At 42.4% G+C, this 23,839-nt stretch overlaps 1 protein-coding gene across 5 annotated transcripts; it reads left to right on the top strand.

The window, feature by feature from the left end:
• The first annotated feature begins 4,327 nt into the window (after positions 1-4,327).
• LOC308289157 (SHC-transforming protein 1-like) lies at positions 4,328-22,694 on the top strand. Of its 5 annotated transcripts, XM_080730758.1 has the most exons (16): positions 5,623-5,653; positions 5,791-5,827; positions 6,090-6,142; positions 6,379-6,500; positions 6,768-7,190; positions 9,693-9,763; positions 11,930-11,996; positions 13,176-13,295; positions 13,990-14,043; positions 15,614-15,665; positions 16,250-16,376; positions 17,555-17,738; positions 19,421-19,493; positions 20,394-20,457; positions 21,103-21,250; positions 22,341-22,694. In XM_080730758.1, exons 4-16 carry the CDS (start codon positions 6,381-6,383, stop codon positions 22,467-22,469), a joined length of 1,632 nt encoding a protein of 543 aa, XP_080586884.1. In that variant the 5' UTR covers positions 5,623-5,653; positions 5,791-5,827; positions 6,090-6,142; positions 6,379-6,380; the 3' UTR covers positions 22,470-22,694. The 5 variants fall into 5 exon arrangements, with proteins under 5 accessions (XP_080586883.1, XP_080586882.1, XP_080586885.1 ...); XM_080730757.1 differs by lacking the exons at positions 5,791-5,827; positions 6,090-6,142 and adding an exon at positions 4,328-4,519 and having other exon boundaries at positions 5,595-5,653; positions 6,771-7,190; XM_080730756.1 differs by lacking the exons at positions 5,791-5,827; positions 6,090-6,142 and adding an exon at positions 4,328-4,519 and having other exon boundaries at positions 5,595-5,653.
• Positions 22,695-23,839: the final 1,145 nt, after the last annotated feature.

Below are 23,839 nucleotides of genomic sequence, written 5' to 3'. Positions count from 1 at the left end.
CCCCTCCAGCTCCACCGCTCATCTCCCAGCTCGTCTGGCGCGCGTCATTGACGCTACAACAACTGCCAAATTCTCAGAATTATTTCAGTCCTCCTCAACACCCCCAACAGTTAACTTCTCTCCCCAAGACCCAGATGGGCTGACAAATTATTTTACTAGCACTTCCCTAGCCATTCTTGACCACATTGCACCCCGCAAGGCAGTTAAGTCCCGTACAACAGGGACACCTTGGCTAAACGATGAGACTCGCCTCTTGAAGAGGCACTGCAGAAAAGCGGAGAGAAAATGGAAATCCGACAAATTGCACGTCTCCCTTGGCATCCTGAAATCCCTAATGGAGGAGTATCAATCCGCTGTTAAGGATGCAAGAGTAAAATACTTCTCAAATATTGTCACTAGCAACAGCCATAACCCAAGATCACTATTTAAAGTAATAGATTCACTTACAAACCCTGCCCCCAGCCATAATACTGAACTATCCCAGGAAAAATGTGAGGATTTCCTCACTTATTTTGTTGATAAGATCGACAAAATTAGAACCCAAATAACCCCCGGACATAACATTTCCGCCATCACTCCAACTATCTCAGTATATTTGAATAACTTCCAACCTCACACTTTAGGAAATATCATTCTTTCCATGAAATCCTCCACTTCACAACTTGACCCCATACCAACCAAACTACTAAAGGAAGTGCTCACCACAGTTTCACCCCACATTCTTGCCATTATAAATGCCTCCCTATCCACTGCTATTTTTCCTGCGTCCTTCAAACATGCCATAGTACAACCTCTTTTAAAGAAGCCTAACCTGGACCCCGCCGAGCTACAAAGCTACAGGCCTATCTCCAAACTGCCTTTTTGTCCAAGGTCCTAGAAAAAGTAATATCCTCCCAGCTGACAACCTTCATGAACAACAATAACTTATTTGAACGATTTCAGTCAGGTTTCAGAGCCCACCACAGTACAGAGACAGCCCTCATAAAGGTCACCAATGACCTACTTCTGACAACTGATACTGGTGATTGTGCAGTACTGGTTCTGCTAGAGTGCTGCCTTTGATACTGTAGATCATTCCATCTTACTCAACCGCCTGCAGACCTGGGTCGGTTTGCAGGGAACAGCCCTGGAACTTCTGCGATCCTATTTGGCAAATAGGACTTTTGCTGTCACGTCCGGGGATGTTTCCTCCTCCATAACCCCACTTACATGCGGTGTCCCCCAGGGCTCCATACTTGGTCCCCTACTGTTCTCAGTTTATATGCTCTCACTAGGTACCATTATTCACAACCATAACCTCACTTTTCACTGTTACGCAGATGACACCCAAATATATCTCCCAATAAAGTCCCCTACCCCTGACAGTTTAGCTGGCCTAAAGGCTTGCCTGTTAGACATCAACAGCTGGATGTCCCACATTTTTCTCCAGCTAAATGCTAAAAAAACGGAAATCGTCCTTTTTGGCCCTCAAAACGACACCAATATTTTAATAAACAGCCTTGAGGGCTTGGCCATGAATGTCACCCCAGTAGCCAAAAACCTTGGGGTTTACATTGAATAAAGAAGGTTGTGCAAGCTTGCTTTTTCCAGTTACGAAATATAGCCAAAATTAAGTAATTTTTAACAGTTCCCGACTTAGAAAAAGTTATCCACGCATTCATCACATCACGTTTAGACTACTGTAATGCACTGTACACAGGCCTAACCCATAAATCAATTTCCCGTCTACAATTGGTTCAGAACGCTGCCGCCAGGCTCCTGTCAAACACCAGGAGACGGGACCACATCACCCCGGTACTGGCCACACTCCATTGGCTTCCTGTTGCTTTTAGGATTGATTTTAAAATTATTTTAATAACTTTTAAGGCACGAAAGGGTCTTGCACCCCAATATATCATTGATCTCCTGCCCCCCCTACGAGCCTCCTCGCACCCTTAGGTCCTCAGATGGGGCTCTCAGAGAAATTCCACCTCGTAAACAAGGGCGAACGAGCTTTCTCAGTTCGTGCCCCAAAAATTTTGAACGCCCTTCCCAAGAACATCCGACTAGCGGATACTATTGCATCCTTCAAATCAAAACTAAAAACATACCTGTTCATAAAAGCCTTCCCCCTCCTGTCCCGGTAAACTATCTGTTAGATTTGTTATTGTTTTTATGTTCTTTAATTATGATCATTTTATCCCTAGGCATAATATTGTTTCTCCATGTTGCATCATTTTAAGTGTGTTTTAGTTTCCCTTGCTTTTTTAAATTTGTAGATGTACTGTGCAGCACTTTGTGACTTTGTCTAGAAAGGTGCTATATAAATAAAGTTATTATTAGTGTAAGAATTATTATTAATTTTTTTATTATAAGATTGAGTGCCCGGATGATAAAATGGAGAGATTCATTTTCATGAGAATGTTTTATGGTTGCCCATTGTTCTTCTTCTCCTTATCTTTAATTAAAGACCAGACCATTGTGGTCGTGTCCAATTTGTATATGTCATTAGTGTTCCAAGTCTGATGGGTGTATCCTCCATGGATAAACATGGCCTTATCCAAGACACAGGCTGAGTGGTCAACCCTCCCCTCTGGAACCGTCCCAGAAACCCTGGGTTTGAACCAGCTGTGGGCGTCGACATCAAATGCATAAAGCACATTGCAGTAACCAGGTGTGGTATCCCCTCCCCAGATGTAGAGGATATCTTCCACCAGCACAGCTGTGTGGCCGTCGCGGTTTGAGGGAACCTCAAGGTGGCGCTCTCCTCTTCCAGGTGTCACCAGTGGCAACTCCCTCCAGACTAAAGACACTGTGTTGAAGACATGCACATCAATGGGATCACTGCTGATTATATTACTCCTGTAGAATGCATAAACTTTATGTCCCATCGCTAAGGCAGCACCATATTCGTTGGTCCTTGGTCCTTGGATCTTATCCACTGCATAGTGAAACATGTCTCTGTGTCACTAACTTTTGTCCCTGCCTCTCTCTGTCTCTCTCCCTCACTCAACACTAGTGTTCTATGTAAGCAGCTTTTATAGTGACCAGGGCTGTGGTGTGACTACGTACACATGACATCACATGACATACTTGCTTATGGTTGTCCATTGAATCCGATGATGACGTCTTCTTATGTCCTTAACGGTGAGTTCTTTGGTGGCTAAAGAGTCCTATCCTGGAGCCACATGTTCTATTGCAGGTGGGGCATGTGAGGGTTGTAGTGGTGGTAGTGGTACTGGCAGTCATGGGTGTGTCGTGTGGCAGTCCTGTCCACCTCCAGCACCTGAGTACCTTCGTGACAGCGCTGTCGCCATGAGTCACGGTCAGCAGAAGCATCCTCAAGGTCCTCAGCCATGATCTTACATTTCTTCAATGAGGTCTTCAGATGATCCTTGTTCTTTGGCCCTCCTGCCAGGTGCCGGCTGTGGTGTAACTGGCCATACAGCACTCTGCAGAGCAGCCGATCAATAGTCAAAGCATGAATAATCATAACAGTAAAACATATTTACATAAGAAACATCATCTAAACATAACAGTAAAAATATTTACAGTGAACAGTTCAGGCGGATATGGGTATATGCTTGGCTTTGTATTTTTACCAGTTTCAACTACTGTAATATTATTATGTGTTGCTAAAATGTCTCTTTCTACTTAGTAAAGAGAGGGAATATACAGTATGTAGCCTATGTTCTCAAGCATACAGTAACTCTACTGAGATACAGTACTTTTCAGTGGGTGCTTATAGCAGTTTGCGCTGATTGGGATCATCATACGGAAATGCAAATATCGTCGGCCCCTTCCTCTTATGCAGGACATTTGAATATCATGTGTCTTAGGAAGCCTACACATTAACATCTAAATATATTGTCCATATGTCTGGTCCGTTGTCCATCAATAAGTGCGTAAGCAATATTTTGAATAGCTTTTAAGATGGGTCACTTCTTTAATGGGACAATAAGGCAAGCTAAATAATTCATTCATCTCATAGTGCAGAACAGCATCATTGAAGTACTGAGAAAGCATTTGATGGGAGAGTATAGTTCAGAGCATTCGCCTTGTAGCCTATATTTTATTGTGTGTGTGCGTCAGTGCGTGTGTGTGTGCGCTGCATGAGTCACCCTGCCCGGTTGTGATTGGGTGATAGTTTATGGGGGAAGGGAGGGAGGGAGGAAGAGTGCCTGAGGGGGCCGTCTGTCAATCTCTCCTCTGCCCCATTCACACATCCTCCTGCATAGAGAGATGTTCTCATTCATAAAACGGAGAAAGTCCATTCATGAAACCTGCACAATATTGTGCTTCACCTTGAAAAGAGAGAGAGAGGAAGAGAGTTAGTAAGAGGGGCCAGGCGAGAGTGTAGCAGAGAGAAAAGCCTGGTGAGAGAGAGAGAGAGAGAGAGAGAGAGAGAGAGAGAGAGTGAGAGAGTGAGTCAGTGGGATGGTAGGACTTTATTCAGCACTGGGCTGACTGGATCACTCTGGACTGTAGACCACACCGGACAGCACCCATCATCCCACCACTGTTATTCTGCCACACACAGGTGAGTGTTTTAAATTTAGACTGGGTACTAGGGCATTCATCAAATATTCTAATATCAAAGTCACTATTCGACGTTCACCGAAGTCAAATATTCGCTTATTTGTATATATATACATATATATTTTTTTTATTGTTTTCTCTTTAAAAAAATATATAGTTTATAAAGCTTGGCTAGATATGAAGTCATAAGAATGAGTTGTAAATACCCCTGGTTAATGAATTTGTTAATGCTCTATACCAGGGGTTCTCAAACCTTTTTAGGCTGTGACCCCCAAAATAATTTTTGAACTGGGGACCCCCACCCTGACAAGCACTTGGAATTGTAGGTATTACATTTAATGTGACTCGGTTCTGCAGATTAATATTGTGAAAATAGCAGATCTACATGCTCACAACGCCTCGCAACGCTATTTTCACAATGTTCGCCTCTTGCTTACTTAATATTTGACAGTTTGGCCAGTCCTGTCGAATATTCGACTATTCGAATACTTTGAGGTCGAATAATTCGAATACTAAAAATCACTATTCGTGAATGACCTACCGGGTACACATTATTGCGTATTATAAAAAATAGCAGATTCTCAAACTTTTTCATTTGAAGGACCCCCAAAATGATATGCATTTGGCCACGGACCCCCCATCTCTAAATATTTAGTTCCAGGGACCACCCAGAAGCAAAATGTACAAACGTTTGCTTTAAAATTCAAATATTCAGAGATTTGCACACATTTTCATGACTTTTTTTAAAATAGATCTACAAGCTCGCAGTGTGGCACTCGGTGCCGCACTGTGAGCTTGCGTATCTGCAATTTTTCAATAGTTAAAGCATTCAATAATTCTAGGCCTAAATGGGTTACTATTGCAATACATAAATGGGAGAATCTGCTTTCATATAGGCTATATCAAAACCATTTTTAGGCAATACAGTCGATAAAGAGGTTGCACTCCTTTGCTTTGATCCTGCAATTTCCAATGTTGCCAAGCCAAGTTTAGATTGAATAATAATAATAGCACTTGGCCTGATTGTTTAATAAGTGGGTCATCCAATGTCTGTTTGTCCCGGTGCTCTTCAACAGGTCTCTGACTATGAGAGAGCAGACCCTGCCCAGACCCAAAGGACAGACGGGACTACCAGGTAACAGCCTCATCATTAACCCGCTCAAGACCTGAAAAAATACCTTAAAATGTCTTCTAAATCCGACTGGTTTATCTGAAAGAAAATGTATATGCTTCTTTATCTGTGGTGCTCAAAGATTTTTTTTTAATGTTAAGGACCCCTAGCAGTGGCATCAGTTCAGAAAAAGCTAAGGTATGGCAACATGACTGGTGTCTTGCAAGACACCCTTAGCAACAGGCATGATATATTTATTTTAAGAAGAAGTACATATAATATATAATTATATATACCTATAATATAATTATAATACCTTGTTAAAGTGACAATTTTGTAAAATTTTGCATTTGTAGTTATTTTACTGTAATTTACCAACATAATAACCAGCACAGATAGTCAAAGAGACATTCATGGATTTACATTTAGAACTAACTTTTATCTTCCCCCCTGGACCCAGGGTATGGCAGCTGCATATGTTGTTCCAGGGACCCCCAGAAGCAGAGATTTAGAGTAACAAAAGTTTGCTTTGAAAATTATATTGAAAGATTTGCAAACATTTTCAAGACAAAAAATAAATAACAGATCTACAAGGTCGCAGCGCGGCACTCGGTGCCGCGATGTGAGCTTGTAGATCGGCTATTTTTCAATAGCTTAAGTATAAAAATAGTTCCAGGTCTAAATGGGTAAATGACAAATGAAAATCACAATCATGTCTCTGAAACAGTTCTTCTACGACTTTGTCATAGGCATGCTGCAGCGCACCAAGTACAGCCGCCTGCGCAGCGATTCTCTGAGCTCTTCGGAAGACCGTCCTCGGGGAGCTCTGCCGCTGAAGGCTGACCTCTGCCTGGACCACAGCTCTGCCCAGGTATAGGGGTCATGATGGGACTATTTGAACATGTCATTGCGACCAAAATAATTGTGATTTACAATGTTTTTTTTTTTTTTTTTTTTTTTTAATAAGTTGTGTTTTACCAATTGTAAAGAGTTTAAGTGGATCAAAGGTGAATTGATCCCAGCTTATGACGGAGGACAATTTCACGATACATTAAAATCTCTGCGATACGATTATTGTGAGCGTTTTTTATCACGATAAAAGATATGATACCGATTATCATCCCATCCCTATGTCCAGCAGGTGACCTCCCGCACCGGCTCTGACCAGGGCGCGTCCACCACCCTGAGGGGCTTCATCCCACGCATGGCCAACATCAGACTGCACAGCCCCGCCTCCCTGCTGGGCCTGAGAGGACAGACAAACAGACAGGGGACGGACGAACCCTCTCCCGGGACAGACTGGAGCTCGCAGACCTCCCTTCCTCCTGCACCCCTGGCCCCCCTCCCACTCCTCCGCAGGCAGGCCCGCCCCACGGTTCTGCAGCGCACCAAGCGGCCCATCACGTTGCACTGCATGGCCAGTCTCCCCTGGACCCCGGGGTGTCCCCTTCGCTTACACGGAGGAGACTGCCTGCCCGGTTTGAAGACCTCCCCCTGCAGGGCAAAGGAGAGCGCCGCGAGCGTGCCAGAAAGCAGAGTGCATGTTCATCGTCACATTAAGGTACCTATCATCTGTATGCGTGTACGCTATGGATGGGATGATAAGCGCTATTATTGTTTATCGTGATAAAAAACACTCACGATAATCGTATTGTGGAGATTTAATTTATCGTGATATCGTCCAGCATCGAGCTACATATCCGGTACCATTTAAACCCTCTATTGGTAAAAGATACTTATAATATAAATACTTGATACAGTCTTTTTTCACTATCTGTCAAATGTCTTTGCCAAAAAAAATTGGCAAATGTTCGGCCCCAGGATAATGGATTTTGATTATTGCGATAATCTCGCAAATCGTGATTTCTTTCGTCAGTCATCACGATATGACATTTTCATATGGTCCCATCCCTAGTGTACGCTCATACTTATTATACTGTAAGCCCACCCCACCATGCACACACATGGGCTCACGATGCCAGTCTGAAATCTTACAGATTGTGTGTGTTTCTTTTTGTATGGAGGTTGCACTGGAATATATGAAAGTGCTCGGTGCTTATTCACTGAAACCCATAATAACGTTAAGGTTTCACAGATTGAGATTCTTCACTTTAATCTGCCGTGTATATGACATGACCTCTACGGTGTGATTTACATTGTCATTAGAGAGCTGAGTCAACGGAGCTCAAATCCTGCAAATACAAACCCGCACACTCACACACGTGCGCTCGCTCGCACACACACACACACTAATACTGATCCCCACACTGCCCCACACACGCTCACCCCCTCCCTCTCCCACACAGCTTCCTGTGTGGGCAGTAGTGACTCATCCTAGCTGGCTCTGTGATGTGCCTGTGTGTGCGTGTGTGTGTGTGTGTGTGTGTGTGTGTGTGTGTGTGTGTGTGGGGGGGGGGGTGTGTGTGTGTGTGTGTGTGTGTGTGTGTGTGTGTGCGTGTGCGTGCGTGTGTGTCCGGTGACAGTACAAGCTCATACAGTTCCAAGAACGAGAAGGGCGTCTGTTTAACTGATTAGCCACTTAAACCCTCTAGACTAGACCACTGGTTCCCAAACAGTGGGTCGGGACCCATTTGTGGGTCGTGGACACATTTTCATGGGTCCCTTAATTCTTTTGTTTCCTACATTTTGCCAAAACATTTTCAAAAAACACTGTATATTTAATGTAATAAGTACATCTAGGAATGTTCTATAAATTAGAAAACAATTGTTTAAGAATTGGTGAAAATAGACGGTCTATACAAGCTCACAACATGTCGCTTGGGTCCCGGGCGAATGTCTAATTTCTCTCATGTGTCACAGGCTAAAAGTTTTGGTAACCACTTATCTAGACCAAATCTCTTGTAAGTCGCACTCGCACATCTGCTACTACATGGTCAATGTTCCCCCAATAACATGAATGCTGGCCTTGGTTTCAAGTGAAAAGGTCCTTTAGGTCAGGGGTTTTCAAAGTGGGTGACGGCATTCTGGGGTGCCGCGACGGCAGTCCAGGGGTGCCACGAGATCATTTGATAGTATTTGGAATTTATTTGGACACTTGAAAAAATATTTAGTATCATTTTAAACTTGAAGTACAAAGTTATTTTCAATCAGTTCTAACCAAAATGGCTATTATCTCAACGTTTTCCTCGCAACATAATCACTAAGATATCGTCACTGTCGGGCAGAAACCTTGTATCTCCAAGTTTCAAAGGTGTACGTCTTTTGGTAAAGCAAAGCCCTGCTTCATCATACAAGACTGTCGCACATAATTAGTGAAAACAGCCGTAGATCCGCTGTTTTCACTAGTTTAGTACTTTTTTATAGATGATAAATACAAAACGAACGGTTTTGGACATACACTACAGTCAAATAGGTGTTTGTGCCAGTTGGCAGTGTAACTGGGTGAATGTGTGTTCAGTGGTGTAAACTGTAAAGTAACAAAGTAGATTTACTTAAGCAATTTACTTTGAGGTGTTTGTACTTTGCTTGAGTGTATCCAATTTCCAATTATACTTTTACTTCTACGCTACATCTTGGATCAAATATTGTACTTTTACTCCCCTGCATTTATTTATTTTATTTATAGATTTGGATTATTATTCCAAACATACGTACATTAACCACCTCAGCCGCGTTATCCATTTTTTGGCCATTTGAAAATAGCAAAATGAAAAAATGTGAATACTTTTTCCACCACTGTGAGTAGTGAGTAGTTCACGCCCAATGTTTTCCCTTCTTTCTATTGATTACTCACACTGTGGAGACTTGAGTTCAATAATATATATTATTTTGTATTTGTCGTATTCCTAAGACAAAAATTATAGTAATTATAGTAATGATTATAGTAATTTATCCCCATCGATTCCGGATGGGGACCCAAATGCATTTGGGTCCCCATCCCGAATCAATGGGGGTAAATTTATTAGAATCAACTTATTGGCCCAGGAATGTGACTAAAACAAATCTAAAACAAAATCCCCATGAATACAAGGCTTCATGGGGTGTGTAATAGATTTTTTGGGGGTGAACTACTCCTTTTAAGTGGTCGTCTGTTGTGTTCCAGTACATGGGCAGTGTGGAGGTGACCCGGTCCATGAGGGCTCTGGACTTTGACACCAGAATGCAAGTCACACGGTAACATCATCTCTTTCATGTACTGTACATCTCTATGCTTGCAATACATTTATGAACAGCAGTTCAATTAACATTAAGACCTGGAACCGCTTTAACCATTGTTTTATGCTTTAGCTATTAAATAAAAATCGAACCTCTGTTCGAAGTGGAGCTGTGTGTGTGTGTGTGTGTGTGTGTGTGTGTGTGTGTGTGTGTGTGTGTGTGTGTAGCACCTCTCTGGTCACCCAGGATCATGTGTACCGATTTTTGTGACATTTGAAGAAAATATGTAGGAAAAGGTGCAAAAAGTGTGTTTTGGAGAAAATTCAAGATGGCGGAAAATCTATCCTGGCGCAAATGGGCGTGGCCTATATGGGGAGATGCGTCTTGACCCAAGGAATCCAGGGAAAAAAGAATTTTAATTTTCCGATCTACGGTTCAAGAGTTACGGGGCAAAACGCAAAGTGGGCCGTTATAGCGCCACCATGAGGCCGAGTGATGTAATTATTTTTGGATTCATTCTTAAAATCATTATGAATCTCCTCTCCGAGGTTTGAAACTGTAGCTCCTATGGTTTACGAGAGAAAAATACTTGAATGTGAGTTTTTGCAATTCCCATTATAAGTCAATGGGGAAAATTAATTCACTAATACATTAATATCAATTAAACTATAGAACCTTTCTCTTAGCAAGTTACTAGCACACGATTCCCGAGTAAGCCGGTCGATTTGACATATGGCGCGAGTGTGTGGTGCAAAAACTGTGGGAGGAGTAGCGTGCCAAACTTTGAGGCTACATACAGACAGACAGACAGACACGGACGGACGGACGGCCACACACACGGCCACGTATAGGGAGCTTGTGTTCCACACAGCTCCAAAAATAGCAGATCCACAAGCTTGCAGCTTGTAGATCTGCTATTTTTTTTAAATCGCGAATTTCTTTGCAAATCTTTGAATATATCTCTTTTAAAGTGAACATTTATAACTCAAATATTTGCCTCTCGGGGTCCCTGGAACTAAATCTTTTGATATGGGGTTCCGCGGCCAAATAGCCTACATATAATTTTGGGGGTCCTTGACATGAAAATGTTTGAGCACCACTGACATAGAAACATAGGTTTCTGTTAGGATTCAGGAGACATTTATTGAATTGGGTCAATAGGCTATATTCAAAGACTTGCTCAAATCTTCATGATAGTTATTTGTTAGCCTGATTTCAGAGAAGAGAGACAGTCCGCTCAGAGAGTGGGCGGGTCTGGGCTGGAACCAGGCTACATGACTGTAATAGTTAAAGCATAAAATCTATAGCATGCTTTTAATCTCGTTCATTTCTTTTGCTGGGAAAATCCATTGGCATACTTTAATCTCGTTCATTTATTTCTGCTTTGGAAGATCTGTAATTCGCAAATCAAGTTATGAGTGTACTGTACATATATAATAATACAGAGCTTTCTGCTCATGTTGTTGACATCATCGTCCCAGCTCTGGATGCCAAACCTAGAAGTACACAACAACCTCTGTTCACAATATCAACACTGAATGATGGGCTGGAAAATTCAATTAGATGAATTTCCTCCAAATGATCTTTGTTAGTATAACCAGGAAGACCAGGAGAGAGGGGATGTGTGCGACCAGGGTCTCATCCTTCATCTGTAATTTGTTTTCAAGGAAGAGAAAAGTAGTTGCTTCCTGGACAGAGATAATGCTCTCTCTGTGTGTGTGTGTGTGTGTGTGTGTGTGTGTGTGTGTGTGTGTGTGTGTGTGTGTGTGTGTGTGTGTGTGTGTGTGTGTGTGTGTGTGTGTGTGTGTGTGTGTGTGTGTGTGTGTGTGTGTGTGTGTGTGTGTGTGTGTGTGTGTGTGAGTGAGTGAGTGAGAGAGGGGGGGACCTATGTTGGTCCGTGCCTAAACGTCTTTGCCTTCTATTTTTTACTATTTTGACAATAATTTTTAAATAGTTCTAAAGGGTCGTAAGGCACAGATGAAAATAGGGCCCAGAGAGTTCTTTGAGGACAACCATATTACTGTAAGTTTGATATAACGACAAGTTTGTGTGTGTGTGTGTGTGTGTGTGTGTGTGTGTGTGTGTGTGTGTGTGTGTGTGTGTGTGTGTGTGTGTGTGTGTGTGTGTGTGTGTGTGTGTGTGTGTGAGTGAGAGCGCGCACGCGTGTATGTGTGTGATCTGCAGAGAAGCAATCAGCAGACTGTGTGAAAGGACATCGGAACAAGCCAAGATAACAGCAAGAAAGAAAAAGGTATGGTATTGAGACTGAGACACACAGTCACACACACACCGATTGACTAATTGATTACAAGGAACCCAGAGGACAACGTACTTAGAAGACTTATTTTCGATGTGGTTCAACTCTTCTGTGTTGAACCAAACAGCAAAATATCCTCAAGTTTCCCAAGGAGTTTACTGTTTAAAAGGGTGTGTTTTAATGTGTGCTTCACTTCCTCCACACAGCTGATTCAAATCTCTTAACAAAGCAGCAAGTGATCACCATGCAGAGATTCAGGTCTCACAGGCTCACAGCAGCAACAGCAAGCAGAATGAAACAGCAAAGAGGAACAGCAAGTGATGCCCACATTTCATGCCAGTGCCGAGTTTGACAAGTTAATTGTTTTATATCGTTTAATTGAAAAGAATCTAAAAAAGATCGCCAATCACACATATTGACCTCAACCACCGTAGTGCAATTTTCTGCTAATTTAATTAATAATGTAGAAAAGTTGGCGCTCTTGACTCAAGGCTTGCCAAAGATAGAGCCAGGCATGTGTGAGAGGCTGGCGTAATAGATACATATTTCCTCCCGTGAGAGAAATTCTGTATTTTCAGCCCAACCCAGCTGATTCGCTGCCCACAAGGAGCACGAGAGTAATTAGGGGTTAAGAGTCTTGCTCAGGGACACACATCGACATTGCTACCCTAGCCTGGAATCGAACCAGGGACAACCAGGGGCTTTGGTTCCCCAAGCGGGTAAAGATGTCACCTGGATTACATGCTCCAACTGAACGGGACTTATTTTCTGTCCTTGAGAGATGCCACAGTGCTGATGTCACTCTGTCCTCAATCTGGCATGGAATGATTTCACGCTAGCCATACAAGAAGCAGGGTTGAGACCAGTGTTGCCAGATGGGAAATGTTGAATTATCGTACCGGAGGCTTAACATTATCGTATTTGAAAGAAAACTATCGTACACAGCCAAAAAAAGAGAAATCACATTATGTAAAATGTAATTTCGTCTAAGAAACAAAAAATGCATATGCTGCGTGCGTACTCACTCACATACACGTATGCACGCGTGCATTCGTGAACACACAAAAGTAGCATTATCTCTGTCCAGCGTAAGCAACTATTTTTTCTCCTTGAAAACGAATTAGGCTAAGGCTACACATTGAACTAAAATTACAGTGATTTTATCATTACCAGCCCGTGGACAACGAGTCATCTGCTGTCCTGGGTCAAAGCAACCTGCAGTTCTCTGGGAGACGAGTCAACCTCTCTGTGTCCGCCGACAGCGTGGTCCTGACCACATCCTGCTTATTACAGGTGACAGCTTCAGCTCCTATTTGGGACTCTAACGTATGGTTATTTTATCCACCTGTTTCCGCAAGACTTTACGGTAGCATTATCTGGTTAACAGCAGACATACAAGCTCACGTCGTGTCGTAGATGCAACCGTTGTGAGCTTGTAGATCACACTCGGCTGCGACGCCGGAAATGCCGCTCGCCTTCTGCGCAATGCACGATGGGATGTTGGAAAGTTGTGGATACTTTGGCTATTGAGAAATAGCAGATCTACAAGCTCACAGCGAGCTTGTAGTTCTGCTAGTCCCTGGAACAACATATTTTGAGTTGGGGGTCCGCGGACAAATTCATGTAATTTTGGGGGTCCTTGAGAAACGCTGATTTAGAAGAAGGATTTCTGCTATTTTTCAATAGCTAAAGCATAAAATAATGGTTAAACCTACCTATGTTATTGTTTTTTCTAGATTGATATTCCTATGCATTGTTGTATTGTTGTTGATGTACTGACATATTATCTTGCTCATTATATTGATGTAGGCCTATTACCTGCTTATTGTAAGTCGCTTTGGATTAAAAGCGTCTGCTAAATGCCTTTATTGTATTAAAGAAATAATGCGTTTCAGGTCATCATCTACGTACTGTACAGTAGATCTATGGATTGACTGAAACACTGAGATGAACCTCTCTGTGTCTGTGTGCTCTCTCTCTCTTCCAGACCATAGCCCACCACCCCATGCAGTCCATCTCATTCGCCTCGGGAGGAGAACCAGTATGTGTATTTCTTTTAAAAGCCTGATTTACACTCGGTTGTGTGTATCGTGTCTTGCGCCGAAAACAGCAGATCAACAAGCCCACAACGGGTCGCACTCCAATGCATTGTTCCTACTATTCCTGCTATTTTTACGTTCTATCATGCACAAACACATTCCATGACCAGACAGACAGACGAACACGCAATGCACACGCACGCACGCACGCACGCACGCACGCACGCACGCACACACACACACACACACACACACATACACACACACACACTATCACATAATTTCATTTCGTCTAATTACCGCTCGTTTGGCTTCCATCAGTGTGAGGTCGGGTTGTTTCCTGTTGACCTATGCAGTTCACCTCCCTCCATAACGCTCTCCCCTTCCATACTTTTAATTTGTCATGTTCTGAAGTCACGTATCGTCCCACTGCATGTCCCGTCCACCGCAACTGCATGACTATAGGACTTGATGGGGAAATGTTAAACGTCCATTTCATGTGTCTTTTCGCAGCCATCCAAGCATGGCTTTATTTTTATTTTTTTCGTACTTTTTTGGACCCCTTCTGTTGGAAGAATCAGCAGCTTTATTTATTGTCACATCACCACAGGTTTGCAGGTGTTAGGAAGTCGGGGGACTTTATTATTATCATTTTATACTCGCTCCATCTGTAGTTTTCAGGAAAGGGAGGGAGAATTGAGATAGAAGGAAGAGCCAGGATAAAACATTTATAGAATCAGATCAAATCATCAAATGTTCTAATTATGAGTAGTAAAAAATGGCCAACCTAAATCCTCAACATGTCTTTTATTTGAACTGAATTCTCCACACATGAAGATATTCCTTTAGAGCTTGACTCTGCTAACAGAGTGATGATTGTAAACATCTCTGTGTACACATCAAACCAACAGTGTTCCGTTAACTCTGAAGAGAGTACAAATGGCCCTGGTTAGAGTTATTCTAGGCTTGTTGTGGTACCCAAGGATTTTACTGTGCACAGCTGGCAGATGAGCGTTCACCCTGCAGTCCATGTTAAATACAGTAGCCTAACATTTAATAAACCACATGTTTTAAAGTGCTGTGTGTGCCATGATGACTGATGAGTGCCCATGAATCGATCAATATTGTTCAAACAAGATTTTACCTGACGTACATTTTGACACATACTGTAGTAGGCAACACCATGCAAAGACAGTTTTTCTTAGTCACATTCTAATTAATCTAATGTCTTTGGTTGGATTTCCTTTAGGCTTTTTTGGGGGGGATCTGTAATTCAGCGAACAGCTATGGAATTCAGGCATAATGTAGCTTGCTATGGCCTTTACACAATGTTGATAGTGCTAATGCATGTTTCTTCATTAAACCCCCTGCCAGCCACCTTACAGGCATTCATCAAAAAGTGATTAACTATTATCATGTGCCGAAGCATTACTTACTTACTGTTCTCCATAAAAGCAAATAGCCACATGCACACACACACGCACACGCACACGCACAGTGCACTGCACACCTTTGAGATTTGGTTTCTTTAAATCATGCTTTTTTCTTCTTTTCTCTGAATCTGTTTCGTAGGACATGGCAGATTACATTGCTTATGTTGCCAAAGACCCTGTCAACCAGAGAGGTGGGGGATAGTTTTGTGCCTCTCCCTGTCTGTCACATTGCACAATACATGGTCTGAACTCCAAACACAGACAAAAGAAACCTTATGTTGCTACTTTAACCACACAAACCCTTCCATCCCTATTCTGGGCATACTATTGAAAAACATTCTGCAAGAATAGGAAAACATTTGATTAAAATAGCAGATCTTCAAATTCAGTGATTTGGTGAGATTTGGTGTAGAGATAAAAGGAGGGGACAAAGTATAGACCCGAGGATCCCATAGTACAGTGATACTCAAACTCAGGCCCGCGGGCCACTTCAGGCCTGTGGCACAATTTTGACTGGCCCACCAATCAATCAAGCAATTATTATCTTATCTTTAATTACATGCAAATTCAAGAATCAATACCAATATGTTTAATTTTACAGAAAATAGTGTCAGTTGTTAAGATTGACAATATAAGGTGCCAATGAAAGACAGAAGCTTAAGCTATAATGTATCATGAATGGCTCCTCATGGCTCCTTGCCATTTTTGTAATTATGCAGACCCATACTTTACTGTACTGTATGTTCATGTACTGTCTTTTCTCTGCTTCCCCCAGCATGTCACATCCTGGAGTGTCCCCATGGCCGGGCCACAGAGGTCATCAACAGCATCGGTCAGGCCTTTGAGACACGTTTTCACCAGCTGCTCTGCCACGGACCCTCTGTTCTAACTACCATCCCCAGGTAAGCATGCTGTCCGGGTCCTTAGCCCTGATGTCCATTGATGCGCGAGTGCCAGAGGTGTATGCTACTGAGTGTACTGCCATTGTTTTCTTTTGACTTCGGTAGTTCCCTGCCACGCTCACAGTGTGTCCATTGTGCTTGATGGTGCATGGATCGTGCACGATCCACATACGTGGTACATAGCCGATCACAAAAGACTGCACGTTGATGCGTCAAAGCGTTCCAAAGCTACAAGTTAACTAACTGGCATGGAAATGCTGCAGGTCACACCGCAGGATCAGGAAACGGGTTCAAACTGGTCCGTTTAGAGAAGATGCGCACCAATGCAAATACATATCTCGTCAATCTCGTCAGTGGCACACAGGACAAAGAAATATACAGGGGTTGACACTAAGGTCTCAGAGGCACTTGCCCATCGTGCAAGTACAGGTCATGTTCTACTTGCCCGAAGGTAATGCCCACTTGCCCAAAAAGTAATTATCCATTATAAAATGATAGGTACGATTTTAATTACCGCTCAATTTCACAGTTATTTCTTTACTTTCTGGGGCTGTGCGAAAAAAGGTGTTTAGACAGATATCTTGTGTTGTGTTTATAGACATTTGTGTCCCCTCTCAAATGAGCACTCTCCCTGTCGGGCAACCTGAAAGCCAACTTCACCTGCCCTGATGTTTTATTTACCTGCCGGGGGCAGGTGGGCAAGCCTTAGTGTCAATGCCTGAATATATATTGTTTATTTCATCATGGCAGTCAATGAGTTAAGTCTGACAGTGTAAAAATGTGTATATATACAGATGTGCTGTTTCAACTCTTCAGTATTCACTGGTATTTTCCTGAAAAAGTCCTGCAAATTATTTTTTCCACTGTTTTGCCTTTCTAATTTGTATGGAGAATGGAGCGTATTTTTGCAGATACCACTCCATTTCCATTTAATTCTAAGTCAGAAAAGGTCATAAAAATAGCAAAAATAGCTCAATGTTCTCCTGAAAATCTACTGTCTTGCCAATGGCAGGTCGCGTGACGTTTTGAAATGGCGTATCTGTACACATACATACATACATATATATTGTGTGTGTTTGTGTGTGTGTGTGTGTGTGTGTGTGTGTGTGTGTGTGTGTGTGTGTGTGTGTGTGTGTGTGTGTGTGTGTGCGTGTGTGTGTGTGCGCGTGTGACCACAGGTCAGCTCTAGAAATCAGTGACTGGAGTCCAGGGAAGCCCATAAAGAGGTGCAGTGATCAGCAGGACAGCAAACACAGAAAGCACCATGACTATTACAATGATATCCCTGGAAAACTGCCACCTCCTGGCGGAATACGGGACATGCGCATCTCAAGTGGAGCAACTGAACAGGATGGATTGAAGGTAACACTGATGAGTCGAAATGTTATTTAACAGTGCAAGCTGTATAGAGTTAACCACTTGAACCCTACTGACCTTATTATAGTTGGGGAATGTCCAGTGAAAATGGTCAAGGTTCAATGTTCAACTTAATTGTCAACAATACCAATTACACGTAAATTAATTGTGCGCTGAAAACCTAACACAGCAGCTACAGTCTCAAGAATAACATGTTAAAGACAAAATGTTAAAACTAAGCAAAATAAACTATATTAAATATCTAAACTGCCTAAAAGTGTAAGTTATGCTCTGTACTTAGTCTTCTCTTTTTCCCCTCTCTATCTGCCAAAAATAGCTGATCTACAAGCTCACAATGCCTCGCAGATCTGCTATTTTTGGCTAAAGTTCTCAGAATATGGACGCTAGGCTTTAAGTGGTTAATATAAAAAAGGAGAAAAAAAAAGTTTCTATTGCTCAAAGATTTGGAGGACCCCCTGTAGTAACTCTGGGGACCCCTAGGGGTCCCGGACCCCCTGTTGAAGATCCCTGTTCTTGAATCAACCATGCTCACAGGACATCATGTTCTTTTCAGGGAGGGGGGCTAATGAAATTATACTGTGTTCTTTTGGATATTTGGCAAAAAATAGTTGAGTGTACAGTGAAAGAATATATATAATTGAAGTTGTAATTCTCTCTAATTTATTAAAAGGTTATGATTTCCCCTTTTTTCATAATTAGTGAGGTTTCAGTGATCTTATGACTCAGTCACATGATTCCTCTCAGGCCCTAACTAGTAAGTTGTTCTATATCAGACATAAGCAGCCACTGTAATACCAAGCCTTTAGTTTAGTGCATTTGTGGTTTTGTTTTTACAGTGTCACATGAGAACTTTATGACGACATCATGCAGCTTCGAAAGTGGGCAAGGGTAATACCAAAATGATAACGAGATTAGCTAGTTAGCTAGCCTTACATCTAGTCTCTTATTATGAGATAATGTTTGGGACAAACCGAGCTCACTTTAACCCTGGCAATGAAGATACGTTTTTTTTTTTTTTTTATCCTGGGCCCAGGAATTGTAAAATCCTGGGCATTAATTTTACTCTGAGTGTGTTTCCATTTGGTAAACACTTACAGACTAGACTTCTTGTCCTTCCAGAAGAATAAGTAATTTATAAACCAAGATTATGGGATATAGTAGAGTAACTGTGGAAAGGATGTTCATATATTCAATAACCCAGCAGTGGCTCTGAAAAATGTTCATGTCAAGAACCCCCGACCAATAAACTTAGGCTGTATATATAACTGTCTGTACATGGGGAGATAACAGGAGAGAGAGTGAAACCTATACCGTCTCTCTTTTAGCTGGTGAAATGATAGTGAAATTAAACCGTTCCTCGTGTATCTAGGGACCCCTGGAACACCCTGAAGGACCCCTGCTGCTGATGCTCTAGACGTCATCAGGGTGGAGAATGATTTATGTATTTATTTTTAAAGAGCACAAATATTTAAAAAGGTCTGGGGCCATGTTTTAATAGTTAGTTGTACACCAACTACTATGGGTATTTGACATCATAGTTATAGTTGTGAGAAATCTTCTCACACACACACACACACACACACACACACACACACACACACACACACACACACACACACACACACACACAATTACAGTCTTGTGTGACTCATCTGTTCTTCTTGCAGATATGTTCCTTTGAGCCTGTTTCACTGTATGAGAACTGCTCCATCGCTGATGACACTTTAGCTCCACCTGTAGGTAAATAAGGGGACAATTATCAATATGTTGCTAGACTGTTATTATTGACAAGCCAAAGTGCAGTCTATGTTTTTGGACACACCAACTTTATTTAAAAAAAATATTTTTTTTATCCAGCACCCATTCCAGCAGGACAAGCGTACTTATTTGGTGCCCTGGGCCTGGATACATTTGGATTAGGTGGTACCTTTATAAAGTGGATAAGGCTTCTCTAGCATTCGCCAGTTACCAGTGTGGGGGTTAATGCTATAAGCGCTCATCATCTTTTAAATTGGCCAGATCAACTGCAAGGGGACCTGCTCTCAGTGCTCTTGTTTGTTATTGCTATTGAACTCCACACAGAAACTATAAAAAGCAATATATATTCGGTATTCAAGTGGGAAAACATATGCTCAAAAAAATCTTTTTTGCTGATGATATTTTACTTTTTGTCTCCGGTCCAGAGACGTCTGTCCTTCCATCCTGTCAGTAATTGACTCCTTTGGTTCTGAAGTCTAGGATGGCTCAGGGTGGAGGAGCAAATTTCCCAACTTTCATTGTGTTTAGTGTTCACGATCCTTAATGACATTTTAATTTAATGACCTATAGTTCCCAGATATTTGACCAGAGTGAAGGATATGCATGGGTACTCCACCAGGGGGAGTTATCTTTACCTCGTTGCTTTTGATGACTCAGGCACTGTTCAGTGGAATGCCCTGACAACAGATCTAAAACCCCTAAATTGCCTACCAAAATGTTAACTGATCTTAAATCATGGCTCACACACACATTTTGTCTCGACGATACAAATTATCACATTTAATATTGTGATACATTGTGGCACGTTACATTTTGATACCTTGACTAACCATTGGTGTAATTTCCTTCCTGCTCTCTTTCTTTCTACTATATCTACCTCAGAGACAGGACTGTCGGACATGGTCAGTGTTGAACAGTTCAAGGAGGAAGGCTGGTTCCATGGCAGGTGGATGCTCATTGGTTTAACCCATTTAGGCCTAGAATTATTGAATGCTTTAACTATTGAAAAATAGCAGATATACAAGCTCACAGCGCGGCACCGAGTGCCGCGCTGCGAGCTTGTAGATCTGCTATTTTTGAAAAAGTTGTGAAAATGTGTGCAAATCTTTGAATATATGTATTTTTAAAGCGAACATTTGTAACTCAAATTTTGCTTCTGGGTGGTCCCTGGAACTAGATATTTTGAGATGGGGGTCTGTGGCCAAATAAATGTCATTTTGGGGGTCCTTCACATGAAAAGGTTTGAGAACCACTGACATAGTAGTCTCTCAAGAACAGACTAACTCAGCTCCAGTTAAAGTGAAAAGGACCTTTTCTTTGACGATGGCTGGCCAGATTGCTGACATAGAAACATAGGGTTTTCAAAAAACCTTAGAAGGATTCAAAAGACGCTTATAGAATCGGGTCAAAATTCTCATTTTCTCAACTTTTCAAAAAGAGCTTGTATATCTGCTATTTTTCAATAGTTAAAGCATACACAATAATGTGTACCCGTTCTAAATGGGTTGTTAATGTAGTCAATCTACAAATCCAAAATACCCAGGGATCAGTAAACACAATGTTCTCTTCTTGTCCGCTGCTTTCATCCAAGGCTAAGCAGAGCGCAGGCAGAGCTGCTCCTCTGCTGCAGTGGAGACTTCCTGGTGAGAGAGAGCAGCCATGCGTCTGGGCAGTACGTTCTCAGTGGTATGGAGGGAGCCTCGGTGAGACACCTGCTGCTGGTGGACCCACACGGACAGGTACTATGCAGTGGTTGGACAAGTATGTTAAAAGTAACTAAAGTTTTGAGATATGCTGTAGTGGAGAAGAAGTATTTGAAATAGGAAATACTCAAGTAAAGTACAAATAAGCTACCTCATAATTGTAATTAAAGGGGAAGACCCACCCATTTTCAATATTGAACTATGTCATTAATATACCTTAGAGGAGTTGTGTGGAAATAGAAAAAAAGTTCCCCCCCTTCTGTGTTGCCTAGAACTGGAGGATTAATTTTGGGGTTTGTATTGTAAAGTACAACTATAGAAAAAAAGTTCCCCCCCTTCTGTGTTGCCTAGAACTGGAGGATTAATTTTGGGGTTTGTATTGTAAAGTACAACTTGATGACATCACACCGTTGTACTTTACAATACAAACCCCAAAATCAATCTTCCAGTTCTAGGCAACACAGAAGGGGGGGAACTTTTTTTTCTATTTCCACACAACTCCTCTAAGTTATATTAATGACAGTTCAATATTGAAAATGGGTGGTCTTCCCCTTTAAGTACAGTACGTAAAGGAGTAGTTCACCCCTAAATGACTTTTTTTCTATTGATTAGTCACGCCATGGAGACTAGAGTTCAATAATATTTTTAGTTTTTTGTCGCATTCCTAAGACAAAAATGTGATAACAATAATTGTACCCCCATTCGTTCCGGATGGGGACCCGTTTCGAAGCGGGTCCCCATCCGGAATCAATGGGGGTAAATTTACTCTAATCAAATTTTTGTGACAAAAACCAAAAAATATTATTGAACTCTACTCTCCATGGCATGAGTACTCAATAGAAAAAAAGTCATTTTGGGGGTGAACTACTCCTTTAAGTAAACGTTCTTAGTTACTGGTACTACAGTATGTGTGTGTGCCTGTGTGCTGTTTATGTGTGTTCTTCTTGTACTCATGCACAAGTAGGTAGAGGTTTCTAAATGCAGACGTGTGTGTGTGTGTGTGTGTGTGTGTGTGTGTGTGTGTGTGTGTGTGTGTGTGTGTATGTGTGTGTGTGTGTGTGTGTGTGTGTGTGTGTGTGTGTGTGTGTGTGTGTGTGTGTGTGTGTGTGTGTGTGTGTGTTTATAGGTTCGAACCCGTGACCAGGTGTTCCTGAGCGTGGGTCACCTGGTGCGTTTCCACATGGAGAGCCAGGTTCCCATTGTCTCTGGAACCAGTGAGCTGTGTCTGAGACAGCCCGTCCTGCAGACACACTGACACGCACGCACACACACACTCATACACACTCACACACACACGTCTGTTCTCCTGTACACAGCCAAACCTGGAGTTTTCATTTAACGTGAAAATGGACCCGGACCTTTTTTAAATTTGACACAGTATGAAGTCGTATTTGAACCATGGTCTGCCTCGACACCCAATCTCAGAATTGGCTATTGTTATCTCTGCCAGACTAGAATGCATGGCCTAGGCTAGGTGTGGATTATGAAAAAAATAAAACTGGTTTTAATGGGCATTTGTCAAAATGTGTGGGAACCCTGAATGGCCGTAGAGGTTGAACGTGCATGTGCCATGTCCCAGTCCCCTGAGTTGGTGGTGGCTCAGGGTACTCCCTGCTGCAGCTAGAACCTCTGTGTGTGGCACTATGTCCTTCCAAGCGATGCCTAGGATCTTCTGGATATGGAAGGCTTCTGAAAAGGTGGCTGTAGAATGGTCCGGGCCTTACATCCATACAGGTAAGTGAAGATGAATACTGCACACTCACTCGCTCCAGCCCTTACTTTAACCTCAAAATTACTATCCCTAACCCTTAACCAAACCATAAATAAATGCTTAATCCAAACCCTTTTACAACCCTTTGTGGTCCCCACAAATGTTGTAAAACATGATACACATACACACACACACACACACACACACACACACACACACACACACACATACTGTATCTGCACTGAAGCCTAAATCAGGGGTCTTCAACAGGGGGTCCAGGTCCTTAGAGTTACTACAGGTGGTCCTCCAAATCTTTTTTTCTCCTTTTGAGCGGTGGTAAACCCATGGACGGATTAACCCCCGCGAGGTCACCTGGTGCGTTTCCACATGGAGAGCCAGGTTCCCATTGTCTCTGGAACCAGTGAGCTGTGTCTGAGACAGCCCGTCCTGCAGACACACTGACACGCACGCACACACACACTCATACACACTCACACACACACGTCTGTTCTCCTGTACACAGCCAAACCTGGAGTTTTCATTTAACGTGAAAATGGACCCGGACCTTTTTTAAATTTGACACAGTATGAAGTCGTATTTGAACCATGGTCTGCCTCGACACCCAATCTCAGAATTGGCTATTGTTATCTCTGCCAGACTAGAATGCATGGCCTAGGCTAGGTGTGGATTATGTTTTCGCCCCTGTTGTGTGTGTGTGTGTGTGTGTGTGTGTGTGTGTGTGTGTGTGTGTGTGTGTGTGTGTGTGTGTGTGTGTGTGTGTGTGTGTGTGTGTGTGTGTGTGTGTCCATATCCAATCATATCCAAATTAGAATCCCATGGGGATGCCTAATTGCCTATGTCTATTTCCCCTCAGCCCAGTGTAGGCAACCAAGCTTGGCGGAGATCTGCACTCC

This window comes from Nannobrachium achirus (genome assembly GCF_963921795.1).
Source record: "Nannobrachium achirus genome assembly, chromosome: 7".
Lineage (NCBI taxonomy): Eukaryota > Metazoa > Chordata > Actinopteri > Myctophiformes > Myctophidae > Nannobrachium > Nannobrachium achirus.
Note: the sequence above shows the minus strand (reverse complement) of the source record. Positions and strands in the feature narration are given on the sequence as shown.

Bases quoted from the DNA above. Each gene is read 5' to 3' on its own strand.
- LOC308289157 (XM_080730756.1), top strand. From the start codon at position 5,605: ATGAGAGAGCAGACCCTGCCCAGACCCAAAGGACAGACGGGACTACCA. The intron at 5,654-6,378 runs GTAACAGCCTCA...ACTTTGTCATAG, and splicing joins AGGACAGACGGGACTACCAG to GCATGCTGCAGCGCACCAAG. The intron at 14,044-15,613 runs GTATGTGTATTT...TCTGTTTCGTAG, and splicing joins TCGCCTCGGGAGGAGAACCA to GACATGGCAGATTACATTGC.